Source organism: Aythya marila (genome assembly GCF_965140915.1).
Source record: "Aythya marila genome assembly, chromosome: 9".
NCBI classification, from domain to species: Eukaryota; Metazoa; Chordata; class Aves; order Anseriformes; family Anatidae; genus Aythya; species Aythya marila.
In genome coordinates, this window is record NC_139050.1 from 12,622,409 (window position 1) to 12,642,330 (window position 19,922).

Sequence of the window (19,922 nt, forward strand, 5' to 3'; positions counted from 1 at the left end):
ATCGAGTGCATCCATCATGTCCAACATGCCACACCCACACATCCCTTAAATACCTGTAGGGATGCAGATTCCTCCACTTCCCTAGGCAGCCCATTCCAATGCTTGAGACTTCTTGCTCACATCCTATCACAAGGAGTTGTAGAGAGCTGTAAGGTCTCTCCTTAGCCTCCTCTTCTCCCACTAAACAGCCCCAGTTCCCTCAGCCGCTCCTCAGAAGTCTTGTTTTCTAGTCCCTTCACCAGCTTCATTGCTCTTCTCTATACACATGCAAGCAACTCATTATTCTTCTTGTAGTGAGGTGCCCAAAACTTAATACAATAATTCAGGGTGTGGTGTGTCCAGTTTTCCTACATCTGACTGAATCACATGAATTTAATCCCCCAGAACATTCCTACCATGCTCTATTGTTGCCCTCTCTCCCATAAATCTGAAACAAGATGGTTATGCTGTGAAATCACTCTCTAGCCACTGTCGCAAAACATTACTCTCAAAGCAAAATTCAGCACAAGAACAGAGACTCCTCCTTCTGTCAGTCAAATTACTACATCTTAAAACTATTTAATTTGCAGACTTGAAAAGTAAAACAAGCAAAAAGTAGCTTTGCTTTACTTGCTGAGAGGTCGTAATCAGCCTCCAATAACTTGTCACAATAAACAAATTGAACCAAAGAAATTAGATCATTTTCCCTTTTGGACTAAACAAATAGATAATCCTCCAGTGAACAAATCCTGCATTTGGCAGGCTAGCACAGAGCATTCTTCAGTTTTGACAGATGGTGTAGATAATGGTCTCTTTTTTGTTCAGCTCCACTATCCAAATGTTGAAAGAGTCTTCACACATTATATTCTGTTGCTGAAAGATAAAAGCTAAACTGTAACTGAGGCTTTGCATCAGTGCAGGATCTCTGTCCTCTGCTAAACAACAGCTTGTTCTCCATGAGGCAGAACTGAAGAAGCCTGCTTTCCTACAGATTTTTGTCCCCTAATACACCCTCTACTCATCACATTAGCTATGTTCCCCTCTATACTCCTTACACTGGCCTGTCATTACATAAATGCTTAACCACTATGGCTAAGGATAGCAAAAAATGTTTTTATTAATCTACTAACGGCAAGACGAAGGCCAAGGAGAATCTCCGTCCGTTACTGGACACGGGGAGGAACGTGACTACAGAGGATAAGGAGAGAGCTGAGGTTCTTAATGCCTTCTTTGTGTCTGTCTTCACTAGCCAGAGCACTCATCCTTGGGATGCTCAGCCACCCAACCTGAAAGTCTGGGACAAGAAGCAGAAGAAACCCCACATACACAGTTCAGGTGGAAACAGTTAAAGACCTGCTGCTCCACCTGTCCATGGGGCCAGATGGGATCCACCTGAGGGTGCTGAGGGAGTTGGCAGATGGCTGGGCTGCTTTCCAACATCTATCAGTGGTCTTGGTCATCCAGAGAGGTCCTGGATGACTGTAGACTTGCTAATTTGATGCCCATCTATAAGAAGGGTTGTAAGGAGGACCTGGGGAACTACAGGCCTGTCAGCCTGACCTCAGTGCCAGGAGAGGTGATGGAACAGGTCACCTTGAATGCAATCACACAATGTATGTGGGACCACCAGGGGATCAGGCCCAGTCAGCGTGGGTTCATGAAAGGCAAGTCCTGCCTGACCAAACTCATCTCCTTCTATGACCAGGTGACCTGCCTGGTGGATGAGGGAAAGGTTGCCACAGTCTGCCTAGACTTCAGCAAGGCTTTTGACACAGTCTCCCACAGTATTCTCCTGGAGAAGCTGGCAGCCCATGGCTTGGACAGGTATGCTCTGTGCTGGGTTAAAAGCGGGCTGGATGGCTGCATGGTGATGATTAAGCCTGGTTTACTGAATTATCTCATGCTGTGGAAAGCAACAAGATTCCCTATTTGCTTTACAGCATAGACTAAAAGTTGCACAGACGGTAGCTGCGGCAGTCTTACTACAAACATGCAAATGTCAATTGAAAACTTCCAAGGTTTCACCTCAGTCTTCTTTCACTCTTTTCCTTTATGTTAGAAATTAACACAAGTTACCAGAAAGCTAATGATAGAGCAAGAATCTGAGAAGTTTATTCATTGCACGTGACAGACTCAGCTGGCATGTACTAACAAACCAGTCACCACTGTACATCAGCCACTTCCTACATCAGCCTCTGAAGTGCCAGGATGCAAGCAAGTTCTAACTGTAGACAAATTAATCCAGATTTTATCTTTCCTTTCAGAGTTTGCACTGACAGCAAACAGAACAACCAGCGTTACACTTCATCTGTTCAGGCGAAAATGCTTGGCACAATTTCAGCATGGAAAGCAAGAGAGAACTCTAGCACCTTTACCTTCAGGTAATGAACACCCAAGACAGATTACTTGGCAAGTATTTCACTGATATTTAATCAGAGATCAAAACAACACTAGAAAATGCTACTTGATGATGCAGGGTAAGAGCTCACCTCTATCTAACAGAAATCTACTTTTGTTTGTAATGTGAAATGCTGACGTTAGCACAAAGAGCTCACGAAACCCTCTGCTTGGGAACAAGCACAAAGCAGCTGGATTACTGAAAATACTTTCTGGCCTAGTATTTCACAGATAAGTACACAGAGGTGTCTGAACTTGCACACCTGCCACTAAAGGCTTCATGGCCTCCCACACAATTCTGGATGCTGGAGTTTTATTACTTCCAGACAGTGGTATATTAAGTGTTCACAAAGCCCCCTAATAAAATGGGGTCCATATGTGTTCAGTGACCATTGCTGTCTCCAGTGTAAACAGACTCACAGGTTCAGACCAAATTAGTCTGAAAAGTCTGTAGGCTGTTAGCCACACTGACATATGCAGTAATTCTGAGAAGCCACATAGCCCAAAATATAGGCGATTAGTTCACATCTATGTTCCTTAAGGGAAATACTTTCAGAAATGCAAGAATAACATTCTCAACAAAAGCCGTCTTTATCTTTCAAGACTTTATTCTGCAGTCATGAATCCCAAAAGACATTTCATTTGCCACACTGCAAATACAGGAACTCCTACTCTGCGCCTGCCATTCCTGGAAGTAAGTCCTATAATTATTTTTACTGCACGACCAAATTGACATGTAAAAAAAACTTCACACAGTTTGCACAATTTCTGTAACTCTCCTTCCACGTCTGCTGCCGAGACAGGAGTACATAATCTTTCTCCACTAAAAACGTGCTCAAAACAAATGCAGACATCTCACATTCAATAAAACACATGCACAGGACATCTTTCTGTCTCGCATGTACATCAAATCATGCTTCTTTAATATTGATTTTTATTGTAATTTCATGTAGTTGTTTTTTTTTTTTTTAATTTCTTTTACTATAAATTCTGATAATAGTTTAGTTTGGCCTGAAGGAGTATATCTAGACTGTACTGGAATAAGCTTAGCCAGGAATTTAGACTAGATGGGTTTACCCAGTATTAGTCAAGATAAGCCTAGCCAAGTGAACTGCCAATACTGACCGGTAATTCAGGTCTCTCTGTAAGACAAATATATCTTAAAATTCAAAGTTCCTCCTGATAATGAGGTCTAATGAATCTGATTATGTCTGATACAAATTCCATCAGCAGATTATCAACATAATCAATGGTGCTGAAGACTTCATTTCATTCATTGAACATTAGGAGAGTCTATAGCTGAAACTGTGTGGATTTGCATTGTGCTACAAAATTGCAGTATATTTAACACATTATTCATGAGATGTTTATTTTCTCATACTTTAAATGTCATTTTGCAGCAAGAAGGCATAATATGCACAATAAAAAATTGATGGAAAAATGTGAGTCTACTCTGGTTGAATGTCACTTGCCAGACATATAAGAGGTCTTCAGGGAAATTCCTATATCTTTGGAGGTTTTTCATATAGAGTTTCACGAAGAGTTTACTGATCTTTAACCCACTGGCTGTCACTGCATCCCTGAAAGCTCTTTGCATCCCTAACAACTTACTATATATCCCCAAAGCACTGGTGGTATGAACGCTAAGAAACGGAGATACAGAATTCAGATGTTTGTGTTGCTTAGACAGATTTGCTGGTGAATAGTGTGAGCTGTTTGGTTCAAGCATGCTAACTTTATTTTATCTGCTGCAATCGCTACAAATATTCAGTTCAGTATTTCCCTATAGGACTTTTCATTGACATGATTACTACAGGGTAATGTCAGTATACATGGGACAGGAAGAGTTCTGCCTAATAGAGGAATAGGAACAGTGCGCTCTCTGTTAAGATTTACTTTGTAATGTTCTCCAGCCGAGGCAGAGTATTAGTCCTTCACCTCATCCTTTGAATACATCTTAGGTGTGTAAAAGAAAACTGAAAGCCAAATTGGATGTACAAGTAAGCTCAGAATGATATCTGCTCTGAGCTTATTATGAAACCATATCTCAGGGATCCTCTCCCTCAAGTAGCAACACAGCCTCTTTGCAAAAAATTTACCAAAACATTAATTAATGCCAGTGGGCTGGCAACTGAAACAGGAAAGAGAACACTTCCTGACAAACAGGATGGCACAGGGAGCCACTCTTCTCCCGTGTCAGGGACAACTCCCTCAGACAGCTGAGTTCTCTCTCCATTGTCCACTGTCACTTTAACTCCTGATTTATACTTCACCAAACTTTCTCTGTCAGTCAGGTCCATTGTGTCCCATGTCTCCATCAGGAAGACAGGGAGTTGTCAGGAAGCCCCCCTGGCTAAACAAAGCCCAGTTAATGCCAGCTTGCCATTTTTCAAATCCCTGTCATCATCTCTCTGGTATGTGCTAATGACTGGATGGGATTGCTGGCAATGGTCACAGAGCTGGTTTCTGAACTTGCCCTGGGAGACAGGAGCTAAATCACCAGCACCTGACAAACCACAATCCTCTCTTTGAGACGCACCAAGGTGCACTACTGCAAGGTGCTGACCAGCAAGGCATGGTCTATGTTCTGCTACGTGTTTTATCTACAGTTAAAATTGCTGTCCTCCACTGGAGTCCCATCAGTATCTTAACTCCAGCTGCCTGCTCCCCTCCTTTGAGACCCCAGACTTTTCATTTGTAGTCTCTGCTGTGATTGTTAATGCCACATTTACAATCGAAGTAAGGAACTCAAAACATTTGTTCCAGTAAGTCTGGCATCTACTCTATCACCTGGAATAAATTCAAGTGTTTAGACTTGCATATTTATCTCTCAGTTCTCTACTGATAACTTAATACACCCATAAGTGGAGAACTCACATTTAAAAAGAGACCTAGTTATGATTTTTTGCAAGACTGACTGCGGGGTGATGAACAGGTATTGTCCCGCACAAACCTGCTCACTGCCTCTCCTCTTGCATTAGAGACGGGGAATTTGCTGTGTAGTGCATGTAGGTATAATCAGAGTGTAGCATGTCAGCAGATGAGAGCTTGCATTATGTTTTTATTTCTCCATGAGCCTCCCCGTCCATTCACTTGTGAATAGCATGAATATGAATCCATGGCTCTTCCCTGCAGTGCCAGAGTTCAGAAAGGTTAGCTACAGCTGTGTAAAAGATGTGGGTTTTTCCTCTCATCACGGGACACCAAGTCTCAACTAATACAACCTGCCTACATCAAATACAACAAACACAAGTGTTACAACTTGCAATCATCAGATATGTCCCAGAAATTAAAAGTACAAAGCTGATATAAATAAATTTAAAAGCAAACAAACAAAAACCAACACAGCAGTGGGGAAATTACCTACTTCCCAAGGGCTCTTTTGACAGCTGAGGACAAACTATCCAGATCCTGAAATGGAACCTCATTTCCATCCCAGTACTCTGTCCTCATGAGAGCTTGGGGGAAGGGGGGTAAAGGGAAGGGACTGAAAAATGACACTCACACAGGGGGAGTAACCTTCAAGAGATAATCAATGGCTCTGTAATGAGCAGCGGAATCTGCTGAATATTGATTAGCCAGTGCTGGCAAGGCTCTGCTCTGGGGAGTCAGCACTCCTGCCAGCTGCCTTGTGTGAACACAAAGGAGGCCTCAGCAAAAGGCAAATTGTAAATGGCACGTTTTATATGAGAGGCACCATTCAGGCCCTCAGCAGAGGAAAAAAACAAGAAGTATGGCCACAGCACTAGCAAGCCCAAAGCATCAGCAGTCCTTGTAACTTCTGTTACTACACTGTTCTATGAAGTGCATTCCCAGGTGTGCCCTAATAAACTTGTTTTAAAGATCACCACTTGCAAATATGGCTGATCCTATGAGTTGCCACAGGTTCCTCTTCCCTAAAGTTTCTAGGAAACAGGGTGCTTCCTTAGACACCCCCTAGAAATTCTGTCCAATGTTACACCTGAGCACATGCAGGGTATATTTATACATTTTAAAATTAATACTATATGCCGATACCTAAGCCAGCTCTAAGCAGATTTCATACCTTTGGAGCAGCACAGCTGTGTGTTAGTACTCCAACCCTCTCACAGTGCTTTTTTTTGTTCCTGTCCCACTCAAAAATTAGATTTTAGGATTTTAGTATCTCTTTCTTTTCTATATGTAGTTAGATATTAATTTTTTGATTATAGGCATTGGTAGGTACACACCGTTTACTGCTCAGCAAATTAGCTATTAGTGACTAAAAGGTTATCCTACCTTTTCAGAAGCAGAGAGTCTTTTCTCACAGGCTTTCTGTGGAAAGAGAAATTGTGACAGTCAGGGGAAAGAGATCTGGCAACTGTATTCTTTAAAAAAGAAGAAGAAAAAGGAGAAAAGAAAAAAGTTCCAGTTCCTGCCTGGTGTAACTCATCTGACTTCAGCAGGGCTGTCCCAGGGTAGACTCGTCCCTCTGTCTTTGCCAAAAAGAGAACAAGAGGAGCCAGCCAAAGGCATCTGCTTTTGCATTTCCTTACTGAATCTGTTCATTATACTCTCATGATAGAGAAGCTGTAAATAAAGGCGCTTCATGATGTTGCATTGTGCTATCCATAATTACATTGTATGTGCTTCATCAGTATACATGCTTCAGGGCACATTGCAAAAGCTTTTTATGTATTCAGGACTCTCCGGGTGGGTGGGTTAAATGAAGAGGGGGAAAAGCGAGCAGTTAGAAAAAGGAAGTCGAGCAGTTACCTAGAGAGGAGCTCAGCGTAAGAGGGAGGAGTGGAGGCTTTTTAGACACATGCTACAAAAAGACACTACAAGTCCCTTGCCCAGTTAGTTTGCATGTTATAAACCGTTCACTTACCCTTTCTCTTTAAGATTATGAGCCCTCTAAAAGAACAATCATGTTTATACGGTGCTACCACATCAAAACCTCAGTCTGGATGGGGACTCAAAAGAATTTTTGTAACACAAGAAGTTCAGTTTGGAAGCTCTCTGAGGCAAATTTTATATAACCATAAAGTACACAAACTTCAGCAGATTCATGCAGGAACATCCCAAAATGTCCCAACTATTCCCTGATTTTGGAGTAATTTAAGTCAGGCATAACTCCCTTATTTGAAACCAGCATTAGAAAAAAAATAGAGTCAGATTAGAAGTGAATCCTAAATTCTTTAATGTTTTGCAGATTAGTTTAGAGTTATTGGAAGTGTATGGTGCAATTGTTTTGCCTCTGAGAAGAAATTCTGTTATCCTGCAAACATTTAATGTTCCCACTAATACTCTTAGTTTGGATGTAATAAAGCCTTGTGGAAATATAGAGCTTCTTGTAAGAGCTTTGCTTTCACAGGTTCAGAATCTGCCTCTGGATTCATGTGTATAATCGACGCCCTTTTTAGAAGTATTTGTGTTTGAAAAAAAACTTGGAAAAAATCCTTAGATTAAGCAACACCCAGATGGGATGGGGAGGGAGGCATTTGACAGCTAGAAGCTGAGATTGGTCTGGGAAGAGAAGTACAAACAGAGGTAGGATGAAGACAAGGGTTGGTGGGAACACAGATTTTAATGGCAAATTTTCCCTTGTATTACCTGCAGGCACACACAGCCTGCTCTGCTGCAAAATCACAAGCCCAGATTGTCTGTTCTTTAGTAGAAATAATTCTTTGGGTTACAGTACTAGTAAAAGGCACTATTCAAAGTGAAAAGAGATTACAGAATGTGACCTGTGTTGAAATATACTAAAAAGTGGTGCTCCACAATGTTAAACTGTTTTTAATGCTAGATTTGATTGTGGAGTATAGAACAAAAGAAGTTCAAAATGCATACATCAAGGCAGCAGTTCTGGATAGTTTTACAACAATCTGAAAGATTGCTGTGCAACCCCACTTCAAAAAATGAAATAAAATAAAATAAAATAAAGTAAAATAAAGTAAAATAAAATAAAATAAAATAAAATAAAATAAAATAAAATAAAATAATAAAATAAAATAAAATAAAATAAAATAAAATAAAATAAAATAAAATAAAATAAAATAAAATAAAATAAGAAAGCAGAGCTAAAAACTGCCTCACCTGGGCCCCAGGGTTTAGCATTCTACGCAGAGAGCATATCCCAGGAATTCTCTAACAGGAGCTGGCTCGGAAGGAAGTGATTATATGACATCGCTTTAAGCCCTTGCCAGAAGAGCTGTAGACTTACTCCCAGCGCTGCAACTTAACAGGTTCTTGCATTTACTTCCCAGTCATCTTATTTACAGGCCTGACCTTCACAGACAAGAAAGCAAGCCAGCAAAGGACGTGAACAAAAATTACCATGTCAGAAACCTCCCAGCCAAGGCATAATTATCCCATGCAAATTCAGAAAAGCCGCAGGTTTACTCAGCTGGAGTTTCAAAGCTGTGCAATACAGGTGCAACAAAGAAGGCAGGATACCCAATGTAGTAAAATAATAATATATTACTACTATTACTACTACTACTTTACAGCAAAAAAGTCACTCCTTAACAGCTTTTGTAAAAGTCTTCCTATCATTTAGAATAATTATTACATTAATAATTATTAATTAATAACATCCTGTTTAGCTCTTTAACTCAACAAATGTCAAGGCCTTTTACATAGAAAGGCCCATGATTTGCTCACTTTGCATTACCTAAGATGCAACCCTGCCATCATGGCACGTGGCTTTACGGTGACTGCTGGCACAAAGACATCTCAGGGCTGCAGGAGCCAACACGTGGCTTCTTCAAGAAACTTCCCCTGGCCATACACACTATGCAGAGCAGAACTGAGAAACCTGTCAGACATATGTGGAGAAATCTACTCCCATAGTGCCAGAAAGCATGTAAGGGATCAAGTCCTTGAAAATTCCTTTTGATTAATTAAATCTGAAGCAATGCTTAGGAAGAGTGCAATGCACACCATCTGGAAGCAGCTCAGTCTGTCCTAGACCTTTCTCCCCAGCCTTAGTGTAGCACCAGGGGTGAGTTCTGAATAAAACTACCCATGGAAAGCTGGATGAGATCCACACATCGCCTCATCAGTATCAATGTTTAGACGTATGGATGTGTCCATGGTGACCATCCAGCTCAGCTGGGGATGTATTCTGCAAGTGCTAAAGCAGCAAGGAGCACAGCGGGCTCCGCTCACAGGGCTTTAAGCAAAAGCTTCATTCTGGGCAGCTCTGGGTCTGGACTGCAATGAAGACTGAAATACAAAGCTGCACACAGCCAAAAGTGCTGTGTTTCAAGTGGCTGGGGATCAAAACCATCCTGATTTGCACCCAAAACCATATACCATTTCAGGCTTGTTTGAAACCTATCCAGCTGCTGCTGAAGGGTTCACAAACTTTACTGCACTTGCCCTGAACTTTGCATTGGAAATGAAAAAGCAAAATAAAGCTCTCAAGTTGAAGGTTTTGCTTTTTTTTTTTTTTTTTTTTTTTTTTGACATTTTGCCAATGCTGATACCTTAAAGAAAAATGGTATTCTGTTCTAAACAGTGATCCCAAACCCTGTTCCTTATATATGTTTTCCCAGATATTTTTCCTATATGTCTAAGGACTCCAGGCACTCATCAGCTTCACAGAAACTATGTTCTTTAAGACAAAAAAGATCAACAGTTACAGAAACACAGTAGGCTATGCATATTTTTTTCACTCCCTCCATCCCAAAAAACCTTAGGTAAGTAACGATAACACATGCTTAATGGCATTCCAAAAATCAAATGAAAAGTTGTTTTATTAAAAAAAAAAAAAAAAAAAAACACTCCTAAAATAATATAGAAGAACTTTGCAAATTGATCTTGGTCCTGTCAGTGGTAGTACCTCTAAGATCAGATTCACAGATTGTGAATTCACACAGTCTGTGAATTTTTTGTGATTCACACAGTTACATGTCTTTATTTATTACCCTGTTGTACGTAAAGCCCTTTGCTACCCACTGTAAGTTATGGTGGCTCCGAATCTTTTCAGTAGCAAGTGCCCCACTGTTTTTCTGGATGAATTCATGTTCTTCTTGATCAGGTACTTCCCTTCCCTTGTAACATCCATTTTTAAAATATGCACTTAAAATCTCTGTCTTGAAATGAACACTGCAGACCTGGGGAACTTTCAGATAAACTGCAAAGCAGTTCGTTAAGAAGAGAAGGGAGAGTGAACCATCTGTCCGTATATACAAGTCTCGAAGCTCCAACTGTTTAAATAAATAGCATTCCATCTAAAGCAAAATCAGCTTATCCTTGAACAATGAAGCATACTAAAACTTCTCCTAGAATAGCCTTTAAAACTACCCATTTTTCCTCCATGCTCATTTTTAACCTGTTCTAATTGTCAGCTCTTTTTTGAGATAATTTCACTGATAGTGTGAAAACCAAAAAACTTTAAAAGCCTAAGACAGTTGTGAAAGCTTCTTAGAATGTTCTACCATTTTTTATTATATACATGTAGCTCTAAAATAAACCTGAAAACCCAAAATATTCCTATAACTTCTAATGCTTTTTAACATACAAGTTGTAGATGTCATTCAAATTTCAGTTCTTCTTTCCAGCTAGCAAGTAATCCTCCTCTTCATCTTCTATTTGTCCATACTGCAGTGATAGTTACCAGCCACTTTCCAAACTGGAGACTTGCTAGCCAGCAAGCCAACATCCTTTCTCCAGAACAGCCATATACTTCCTGCTGGGAATATGCCAGTATTTCCTCTAAGATAAAGAGCTGACGCAGAGATGAAGTGTTTCTCCAAGGCCCTATAGGAAGCTTCAAGCAGAAATAAGAATGAACAGAGATCTTCAGTGCTTTTGCAGAGTGTTGAGCAAATTTCTCAGACTGCGAAGAATGAAATCCACCATACTGGAAGTTTAAAGCTGGTTTGAGCACATCCAGAAATACAGTGCTGTTGGGATGTGTGTGGACCACCAGTGCAGGGCTCTGGAGAACAGGGTTTGCACACACACTGGTTCCAGCCAGGCTGCTGTGTGCTTGCAGATCCACGTAAGTGGTCTCCAACACAAGCAAACATCACGCCCAACAAGATCTCCAGGCACATGACAAGCAAGTCAGAGGTGCCTGGGCTGGCAGATACCTTGAAGAAAGCTGGACGAAATTGAGCACATGTCCACAAAAAAACAAGATGTTTGCGGAGCCCTAGTTTCAGCAAGATCAGAAATGTCATGAGATCACATTGAGATCACTTTCTTTTATTGTTTTTTCCACGTGCTGTCTCCCCTACCTCTCTGACAAAGAGGTAATCAAGCCAGGACATTTTCTGAAGTGCACTGGTGTGCTGTAAGAAAAAGGGGCGATTCAGTAGGCAGCTGTCCTCTCCCCAGGAGAGAGTGGTGTATCCAGGACTTCTGGACAATGTGAAACATTCTACCATTTATGACTGCCAAAGTTCCCAGGATGTCTTTAGTGCAGCCTTTGCCTGTTTCCAGCAGCAGCTTAAGTTCTTTTTTTTTTTTTTTTTTTTTCCCTAGGAAACTTTTTCATGCTTCCAATGCATTTTGCTGATGTCAGTCCCCCTACACTCACTGCTGGGCATCCTAGCTGGTTATTTATGTGGGCTGGGAAATGAAAGGCTGCACTTTTCAAATGAACACTTGCAGTACTTATGCCATTTACAATTTTTATCTGGGCTAAGCAAAGCACAAAAGTCAATCCAGCAGCTATTATAATCAGCATTTGTTACAAGCCAATCCAAGCTCTAAAACACTTGCAAGATGACTGACATTTCCAAGCATGAAATATTCATAGCTTGATAACTTTCCATTGTAAACTAATAGTTCAGTTTTCCTCTGCAGTTATAACACTTTCTTCTTTTTTTTTTTTTTATGACCTCCCCCCCCCATTCAGTTACTTGCTTCCAAGAGTTGGGACTTTCAGGGAAAAAATTCTAGTTTGAAAACTTTTCCTGCCAACATTATGAAAGCTATTTTCTCCCGAGTATTGCCATTAATAATATTTATTGCACATTCCAGTCTATCTCCCCCACGCTTCTCACCACACCTTAAGGGCCTTCTCTCTTTTTAGGCAGGGAGAGACTGGCTACCACACTGCGCTGGGGTTGCTCATTTTGCTAATAGGATTATAGCAAATAATACCCCTTAATAAAAGAAAAAAAATATGGAAACAGTATTAATCCCTTTTGCCTGCCCCACCCCATAACTTTCTGCCTGCACACAAAAACTATCTGTCTGCTTTGGCAGCAAAGAAACATTTTCAAATGTTTCCAAATACTAGGAGGTGGGTTTTTTTCTGCATTCTTTTTTTTTTTTTTTTTTTTTTTTTAGTTCTGCAGGAAAATACAGACAAGAAGTAGAACAAAGGCTATGTCATTCTCTCTTGTGTAATTAATGTAGGGCATTTCTATTCCTTTTTGGAGAATATCACAATTACAAGGAAAAAATAAAGTAAATACAGGAGAAGCTGTAAATAAAGCTGTACCTTTTATGCTGTTCAATGTCTCATACAATGCCACCATAGTGTGTCACTAAGCAATATATAAGATTTTAGTAGCTAAGACTGCAACACAACATAGTATCACATTTTTCCAGATGATGTCCAAGTGACAGATTCATATCACCTGCATAATATAAGGGGATGCAATACTGACCTTGTTTGATTTAGAGAGTTTCACTTACATTAACACAGAGAGTTAGCAGTAATGCTTAAAGAAAGCAGTGATGCTGGAAACTGGTTCAGGTGGCAGGTTCACATCCTACTACATTGCCCCTGCAGCAGGGGCAGTATCCTCTGGCAGAGTGTTGACAGGAGAATTCGGAGTGGTAAACCTACACAGACACCTCTTGGAAATCTGCCTGTGTACCTGCCTCTCTGCCCAGAATTTGCACCTGTACTAAGAAATGTTACTGCCTCAATTCCTCTGCTACCAGGAAGTTCTCTGAACACCAACACTACGATCACATCTTGTGCACAAGGAGTTACTAAGGTTTATCCCATCCTTTTCTTTTTCTAGAATCAAAATAATGGTCCACATGTAGTGAGCACTATCAGGATTACACAATTTTCTCTGATCTGTGAATAAATTCACTGATTCCATTCAAAAACAAAGCTGAGACTTAAGGGAGACTTAAAAACCTGTTTTTCTCTGAGGAAAGAAATGGCCATATCTAGTAAAACTCAAAGCAAAGGAACAGCTTGTATTTGTTTGATTGATTGTTTGTTGTTGTTTTGTTTTAAATTATCCATATTAGTGTACATTATTTTTACAGGAGTGAGGAAGTGTGTTTGAAGGTCAGATAGCCTTAAAAAAGGAGCTTTTCCACACTGAAATACATTCTTCCTCAGCGCAAATGCAAGTTTCCAAGGAGGAATCCTATCCTTTCCAAGAGGAGTGTGTGGAAAGGATACACTTGCAGATATTTAGAAGTTCAAATTTGATTTTGCTCCTTGTTACAAAATGGTAGAGTGATCTAGCTAACTTTTAATGCTGTCCTGCCCAAGCAATTTTGTGGTTACCTAGATATTGTGCTATCTGGCAACATCTCGTTCAGGGCTTGCTTTTATTGTGCAGTTGTCACACCTCCAATTCTGCAATCTTTGACAATTTTCATCCAGTTCTGTAAGTTTATAATAGAGCTTTTGGAGCACTGTACTTGAAGTCTTTTTTGTTTTGTTTTGTCCAACACCAGCTCTGCTTTTATTCCAGCAGAAAATACCAGGAGGAGAGAAAAAAGAAAAAAAAAAAGAAAAAAAAAAAAAAAAAACAAAAAAAACAAAAAAACAGCACCTTCTTAGATGACTGTAATCATGAGAAACTTTCTAGGAAGAGCTTAAAACATTTCAGCATGCACAGGAAGAAATCACTTGTTCACAGTCTGCCTTGTGTACTATACTAGACACTCAGGATTTCAGTCATTTTTTCTTACATAATTAGAAAGTAATAATTGAGCAAGAAAACTTTCATAGAATGTCCTGGGTTGATTGGGACCTCAAAGATCGTTCAGCTCTAACCCCCTGCCATGGGTTCCTCCACTGTTTTCCATTTCATTGCTTTGTCTTTCTACAGCACTGGGTCCCACCCAGCACTGCACATACCGTTTCAGGATAAGACAGGCTGTTTTAATATTGCTAGCCCAAATGAACCCTGAATATTTGGGCATAAATGAAAGGAAAACTGCATCAAAGAAGGTCAGAAATATTTCCCTTGAACAGTCCCATAGAACTACTCATGATGTTTTAGGAGTTAAGAGTGTATCTGATCAGACTGCTCACTCTAACAGCCTGTGACCCTAAATAAAATATTGGCAATTTTGATCAAACAACTGAAAGGAGATTGAGCATTCTCACTGACACCTCTGAGAGAGCTTAACAAACCAGCATTCCAAGGGGGTCAGAGAGAATGTTTAGGGCTTCCTGAAATATATCCCTCTTCAGTTGTCTCAAGTTGCACTTCTTGAAACACTTGGCTTTCACTCTGAGGGCTGAAGGCTAACAGTAAGCTTCAGTGGAGTTCCATTAATAGCCAAATAAAAAAAACATTTTATAGGGAAAACACATATTTCTGCAAGCAGCTGAACCAACACAGTCTGGTTTTCTGTGTTCTCCACAGTGGAAATGGAATCATTTACCTTTCCCTCAGGAGGGGCATTAGTTAAGTCTCTGCTTCCAATCCCTGCCTACCTACTTCTGCATCCCTGATATGAACTCTGCAGCTTCTGCCTCACTCAAATTTTGCTGAAATTGGCCACTACTCAAAAGTTAAAGGAGTTACAGACACAGCAAGTTCATGTAAACCATTAAATAACTAAAAAAAAAATCTTACTGTTTCCAACAAACACTTATGTTAAAACAGTCGGAAAATAACTGTGAAGGGCCTCAGCCCGGTCCCACTGCAGTGTTTTCATTTTTTGATATCAGACCGCAACCTACCAGCACAGGGCAGGAAACACGGTCCACTGGCTAAGCCCTTGTCTCGCACTCTGTAGCTCAAGATTCATCTCCCTGCTCTGCCAAAAGTTTTCTGTGACCTGAGTAAGCTACATTTGAACCAAATTAAGAAAATATAGAAGAAAAAAAAGAAAGAAAGAAAGAAAGAAAGAAAGAAAGAAAGAAAGAAAGAAAGAAAGAAAGAAAGCAAGCAAGCTCAAATTGGGTTTTCCAGAGCCAACTTCCTGTTTTTCTTAAAACATACAAGTATTCTCAGCAGAGTACATGAAGTGTGTTAAAGACAGAGTAACAGCAGGCAACAATTATATCTGATCACTATAAAATAATGAAGAGAAGATCAGTCTGAAGTCCCTTTCCCCCTTCACTAGACAGCTTTCTTAGGGGTTGTTTTTTGCAATCCACAGACAGACCTCTCTCCTCAAGAAATCACCAACATCTCTAGCTTCCAGTCTGATGTATGTAGATCCTGGAATGAGAAATAAGGTATACAAAACGTAACTGACTGCTCCAAAAGAGGCCACAATTTCACTGAAGATCTTTCAGAAGTCAGCAAATAACATAAGACTAGAACTTGGTATCTGCATCTTTCTGTTTTTTTTTTTTTTCCCCTCAAATGGAAGGCAAACGAATGCAGGTAGTGCCACCAAACCTCCTTGTGACCAAAGCCTAATGGTTAGAGGATTTATATACAATATCTGAAAACCAGACTGCTCTTACTTCTCAAAGGGGATTCATCCCATGTTCTTGAACAGGCTGCCTTTACCAGTGCTACAGACATACAGAAAGATAATCCAGTCCTACAATGTTTATAACCTGAACTAAAAATCAAACTAAAAAAAAAAAAAAAAAAACAACAAATGTGTTTTCCCCTTGACAGGCAATGAGCTGAGCAATGGGCAGTGAGACTATGATTGCAGAGTAATGAATCCATTGTACAGCTGAGAATTAAGCCCTTATGCTTTAAACCACAGGACAGTGATTTAAGCACTTCTATCTTTCATTTGGGATTCCTTCTGGTAGGTTCATGTAGCATGTCACAGCTCCTAGTGTTCAAGTTGTTATGCAGCAACAGTAATTGGAAGTTCCTTAGTACCACGAACTCAAAAGGATGCATACAGACAAGAAATTTGATTACAGATCTGCCTGACCATTTATTTTGCCTTTTATATAGATTTTGGGCTGTTAAGGAACACCAGCTGAGCTGACAGGAAATTCTTAAGGTATAATAATTAACAGGGATATCACGTGAACTAATCAACTGGTTTTGATATACAGCGGTACTAGATGTTACTGAATTGTTGAAACAGAAACTAAAATTGTGTTAAATCTTAATTAAAGCCTGCTATTATTGTGAGGTTTTGAAAAGATATTCTGACCTGAATTCTGAATAGAACAGGACATCCACCCCCTCTCCTTTGTGACTACCTTCCTTTTGTCTTAGTGTTTCAGAACTGATTATTTTGACCATTTAATTTAAGCTAGAAAGGAATCAGCTTATTTAAACCAATATAAACCATTCTTATATACAACAAGGGAATTGCCCATAGGGGGCTATGACAATTTTATCATTTGTTTCTAAAACTTTTCTAAAGTTTATAAAGCTGTTTGCTTCTTTGTGAGCAAGTACCTTGGGATACAACACAGTAAGCAGGCAAGAACTGGAAAATGAAGGGATTATTTATGATGCAAAGGACCACTAGCAGAATGAAGACAGGCTGTGCTTAGCAAGTGTGAAAACAGACACCAATTTGTGTGCACACTCATGCAGTTTGACACAAGAAAAGTTGTTCCAAAATAATCAAAGTCTACCCCTGTGCAACAGCAACAAATGCAATTACAAAGTGAGAGAAGCACTGCCCAAGTCTGAGATCCAGCACCAGACCGGCTCTCACAAGGTTTTCAACTCAACCTTACAGATCCAACAGATTTCATTACAATTCAGACTACTGGTTGCAAAACCTGCAGCCCAAGATGAGAACCTCACCATTTTGTAAGATAACTTGAGAACAACTAATTTTGATAGTATCTGGGAAATTAGAAAGGCCCCACCTATTGACAAGCTGTGCTGTCCAGCCAAATGCATCTTTGGATAGAAGCAAAAAGCTTTATTTGTTCTTGGGCATCTATAAATGAGTGCATAGGAATTCCTTCTTTACAACACTTCAGTGTTCACACATGGGGCTTGAAAAGGAGAACCAGCTTAAGGGATGGAAGAATAATCTTTGTGGCATATGGAACATTGAGAAAGATTCAAGTTGTCTCTCTCATCCTAACAAATTGTGGTGATTTGAAGCCTACCTTCAGACACGTGACAGAGGGGTTCCCCAGGTGGCAGTCTGCAGAAGACTGAGCAGGCTATGTGGCTCCCTCCACCACTTACACTCAAAGAAAGGCCACACAATTCTATTTCCCCTCCAGGGATAGCACTGATAACGAGTCATAGGCAGCCCCTGATGTATTTCCAGGCCATGAGCACACGGAGCCCTGTGTGTAGCCAAGAACTGGATTGGTTTTGATGTGCAGGGGATGTAGAGAGGCCATGAAATGAAGGTGGCTCTGTACGCACCAGCACCATTTCACTCCTGCCGGCCTCACCTTGGGGCAGGCTTGCTGGACCCTGCTAAGCTACAGAACACTGTGCTGATTTTGTTCCTGTGAGTGGGAAGGAGAAAACAACTCACTCTTTTAATGTCAGCTAGGACTTGGAAGAGACTGAAGTCATGGAAGAGCATCAGGAAATAAGAAAATGGGGTCTCAAATCTGAGCAGTCTTTAAGCTCAGCAAGAGAGAAGCATTAACAAACTAAACGTTGCTATAATAAAGAAGTTTAGTTATCTTCTCAGCTTAGTCAGGGCATTTTAAGGTTCTCAGAAAGCTTTCTGAAAAAGCCTGTGATTTTAACAGAAGCTCTCCTCACTCTTTCATGTAGTATGAATTGTTTCTTCCTGAACTGAAGGACTAATATACACTGTGCAAATATAATGTTACATGCAAGCAGATACAATCGCAGGCAGGAGCATCTTTCCTAACTTGTTTGTTTTAATAGCACTTCCTGTTATTTACAAAATGATATCCTCTCAGTGATGGAGCAACCAGAGAACACTCCAGCCATAAGCATCTGTACAAAGTACTAAATGACACCGTGTAATTTACAGCCCAGTCCACATGGAGATTTTTGTGTAGTTACAGGCCTACATGAAGAAGGGAGGTGAAAGGATATCAGGCTTCCTTGGCTAGATTGTGCATTCCTGCTGCCCTGCATGGTACTGACATCTCATGCTTTTCCTTGCATCAAGCACTAGCTTTTACCCCATTTTGTTTGCCACTTGTCAGGTGTAAAAACAACCATTTGTACTAATGGATAACATGCGCACAAGACTGTTGTATGCATGCCACTTAAAGTTTTATGCACATATTTATGCACATATTTAATGCCCAAAAATCTATGCATTGGCAATGAGTCCAAGGTATTAAACTTGCCGTATGCACCCAGATCGACCATTGGATGTAAGCCCACTAGCTTTGTCTCATTCTGCAGCAGAGTTATGGCTCTTAAAACCTACAGATTCAAATGTCTGGTTGCAAAGGGGTCAAGCCACAACAAAAACAACCAAATAAATTAGCAACTTTCCAGACAAGGGGCAGGCTTCCCCTCCCAGGATCAGCACTTTGTCAAAACACCTGGAGAGCACCTGCATTTCCCCAGCATTGGGCATCTGCCCACATAATGGCCCTGACTTGTTGCTCTGGCATCTGCCCCGGGGGCTATTCATTCCCCCCCCACCATATAACTCAATGGATTCTGACCCCTCTCAGTCAATCTCACAAAAGATGACTGCAATAAGCAAGCAGAAAAATTACAAGGAAAAGTCAAGTGGAGGAAAGTGTCTGTATCTGCCCCCTAAAGCAAGGATGTGGTAAACCCTACCAACAGGCACAGGCACTACAAAAATGGAACACATATGGAAGCAAAGCTATCTAACAATCTAACAGATAAAACTGTTAGCACTGTGCAGTTTACATTTTATAACAGTTTTGCATAACTACGCTGGAAAAAAAATGATGCAGCTACTGACACAAAACTGCCACACATGGAGAGGAGCCCATAGGAGGGGGTTTGCTGCTGCTGAGGCACCATGTGGCCCCACACCTGCGGTCTGTGGCACATCATCATCATGTATTTCCTGTCTGCCACATACTTCTGAAAAAACAAAACAAAACAAAACAAAACAAAACAAACAAAAAAAAAAAACAGGAAAGATTGCTTTGACATTTATTTTGGCCTATCAGGTGAGCTTCCCATTGACTAAATACCTACAAAAGAAAGTATTGAATGCAACAACACAGAAGACAAAGGAAGAAATAATACACGTTTCAAATGTATTCAAATAGCATTGCTACACATAAAAACACCAACGTGCTATGCTCAAGTGTAAAGTCCTTCTTTGATTTAATCTAAAACCTTAAACCTATCATGTGGGTAGGACTGAATGTTTCATATGTAGGTCTGCAAATCCGAGCAGCTTTCTGCAAAGTGAAATAGCCTGAACTATAGCATTTATAATTGGTTTGATGCCTGATTTTTTCCTTAGTAACACAATAAGCAAAAGCATTTTAATTAGATGTGCTCAGATCACATTTAAAATAAGTGCCACCA

General features: G+C 40.3%; 1 protein-coding gene across 1 annotated transcript in view; it reads right to left on the reverse strand.

Moving 5' to 3' along the window:
• Positions 1-19,922, reverse strand: part of LOC309881363 (uncharacterized protein) — a gene marked incomplete at its 3' end in the record, with an annotated part of 93,811 nt that overhangs the window by 73,045 nt on the left and 844 nt on the right. Inside the window, exon 2 of the mRNA XM_082767230.1 lies at positions 6,634-6,669. Within this exon, the coding sequence (XP_082623356.1) occupies positions 6,634-6,669 (36 nt within the window). The remainder of the gene's footprint in view (positions 1-6,633; positions 6,670-19,922) is intronic.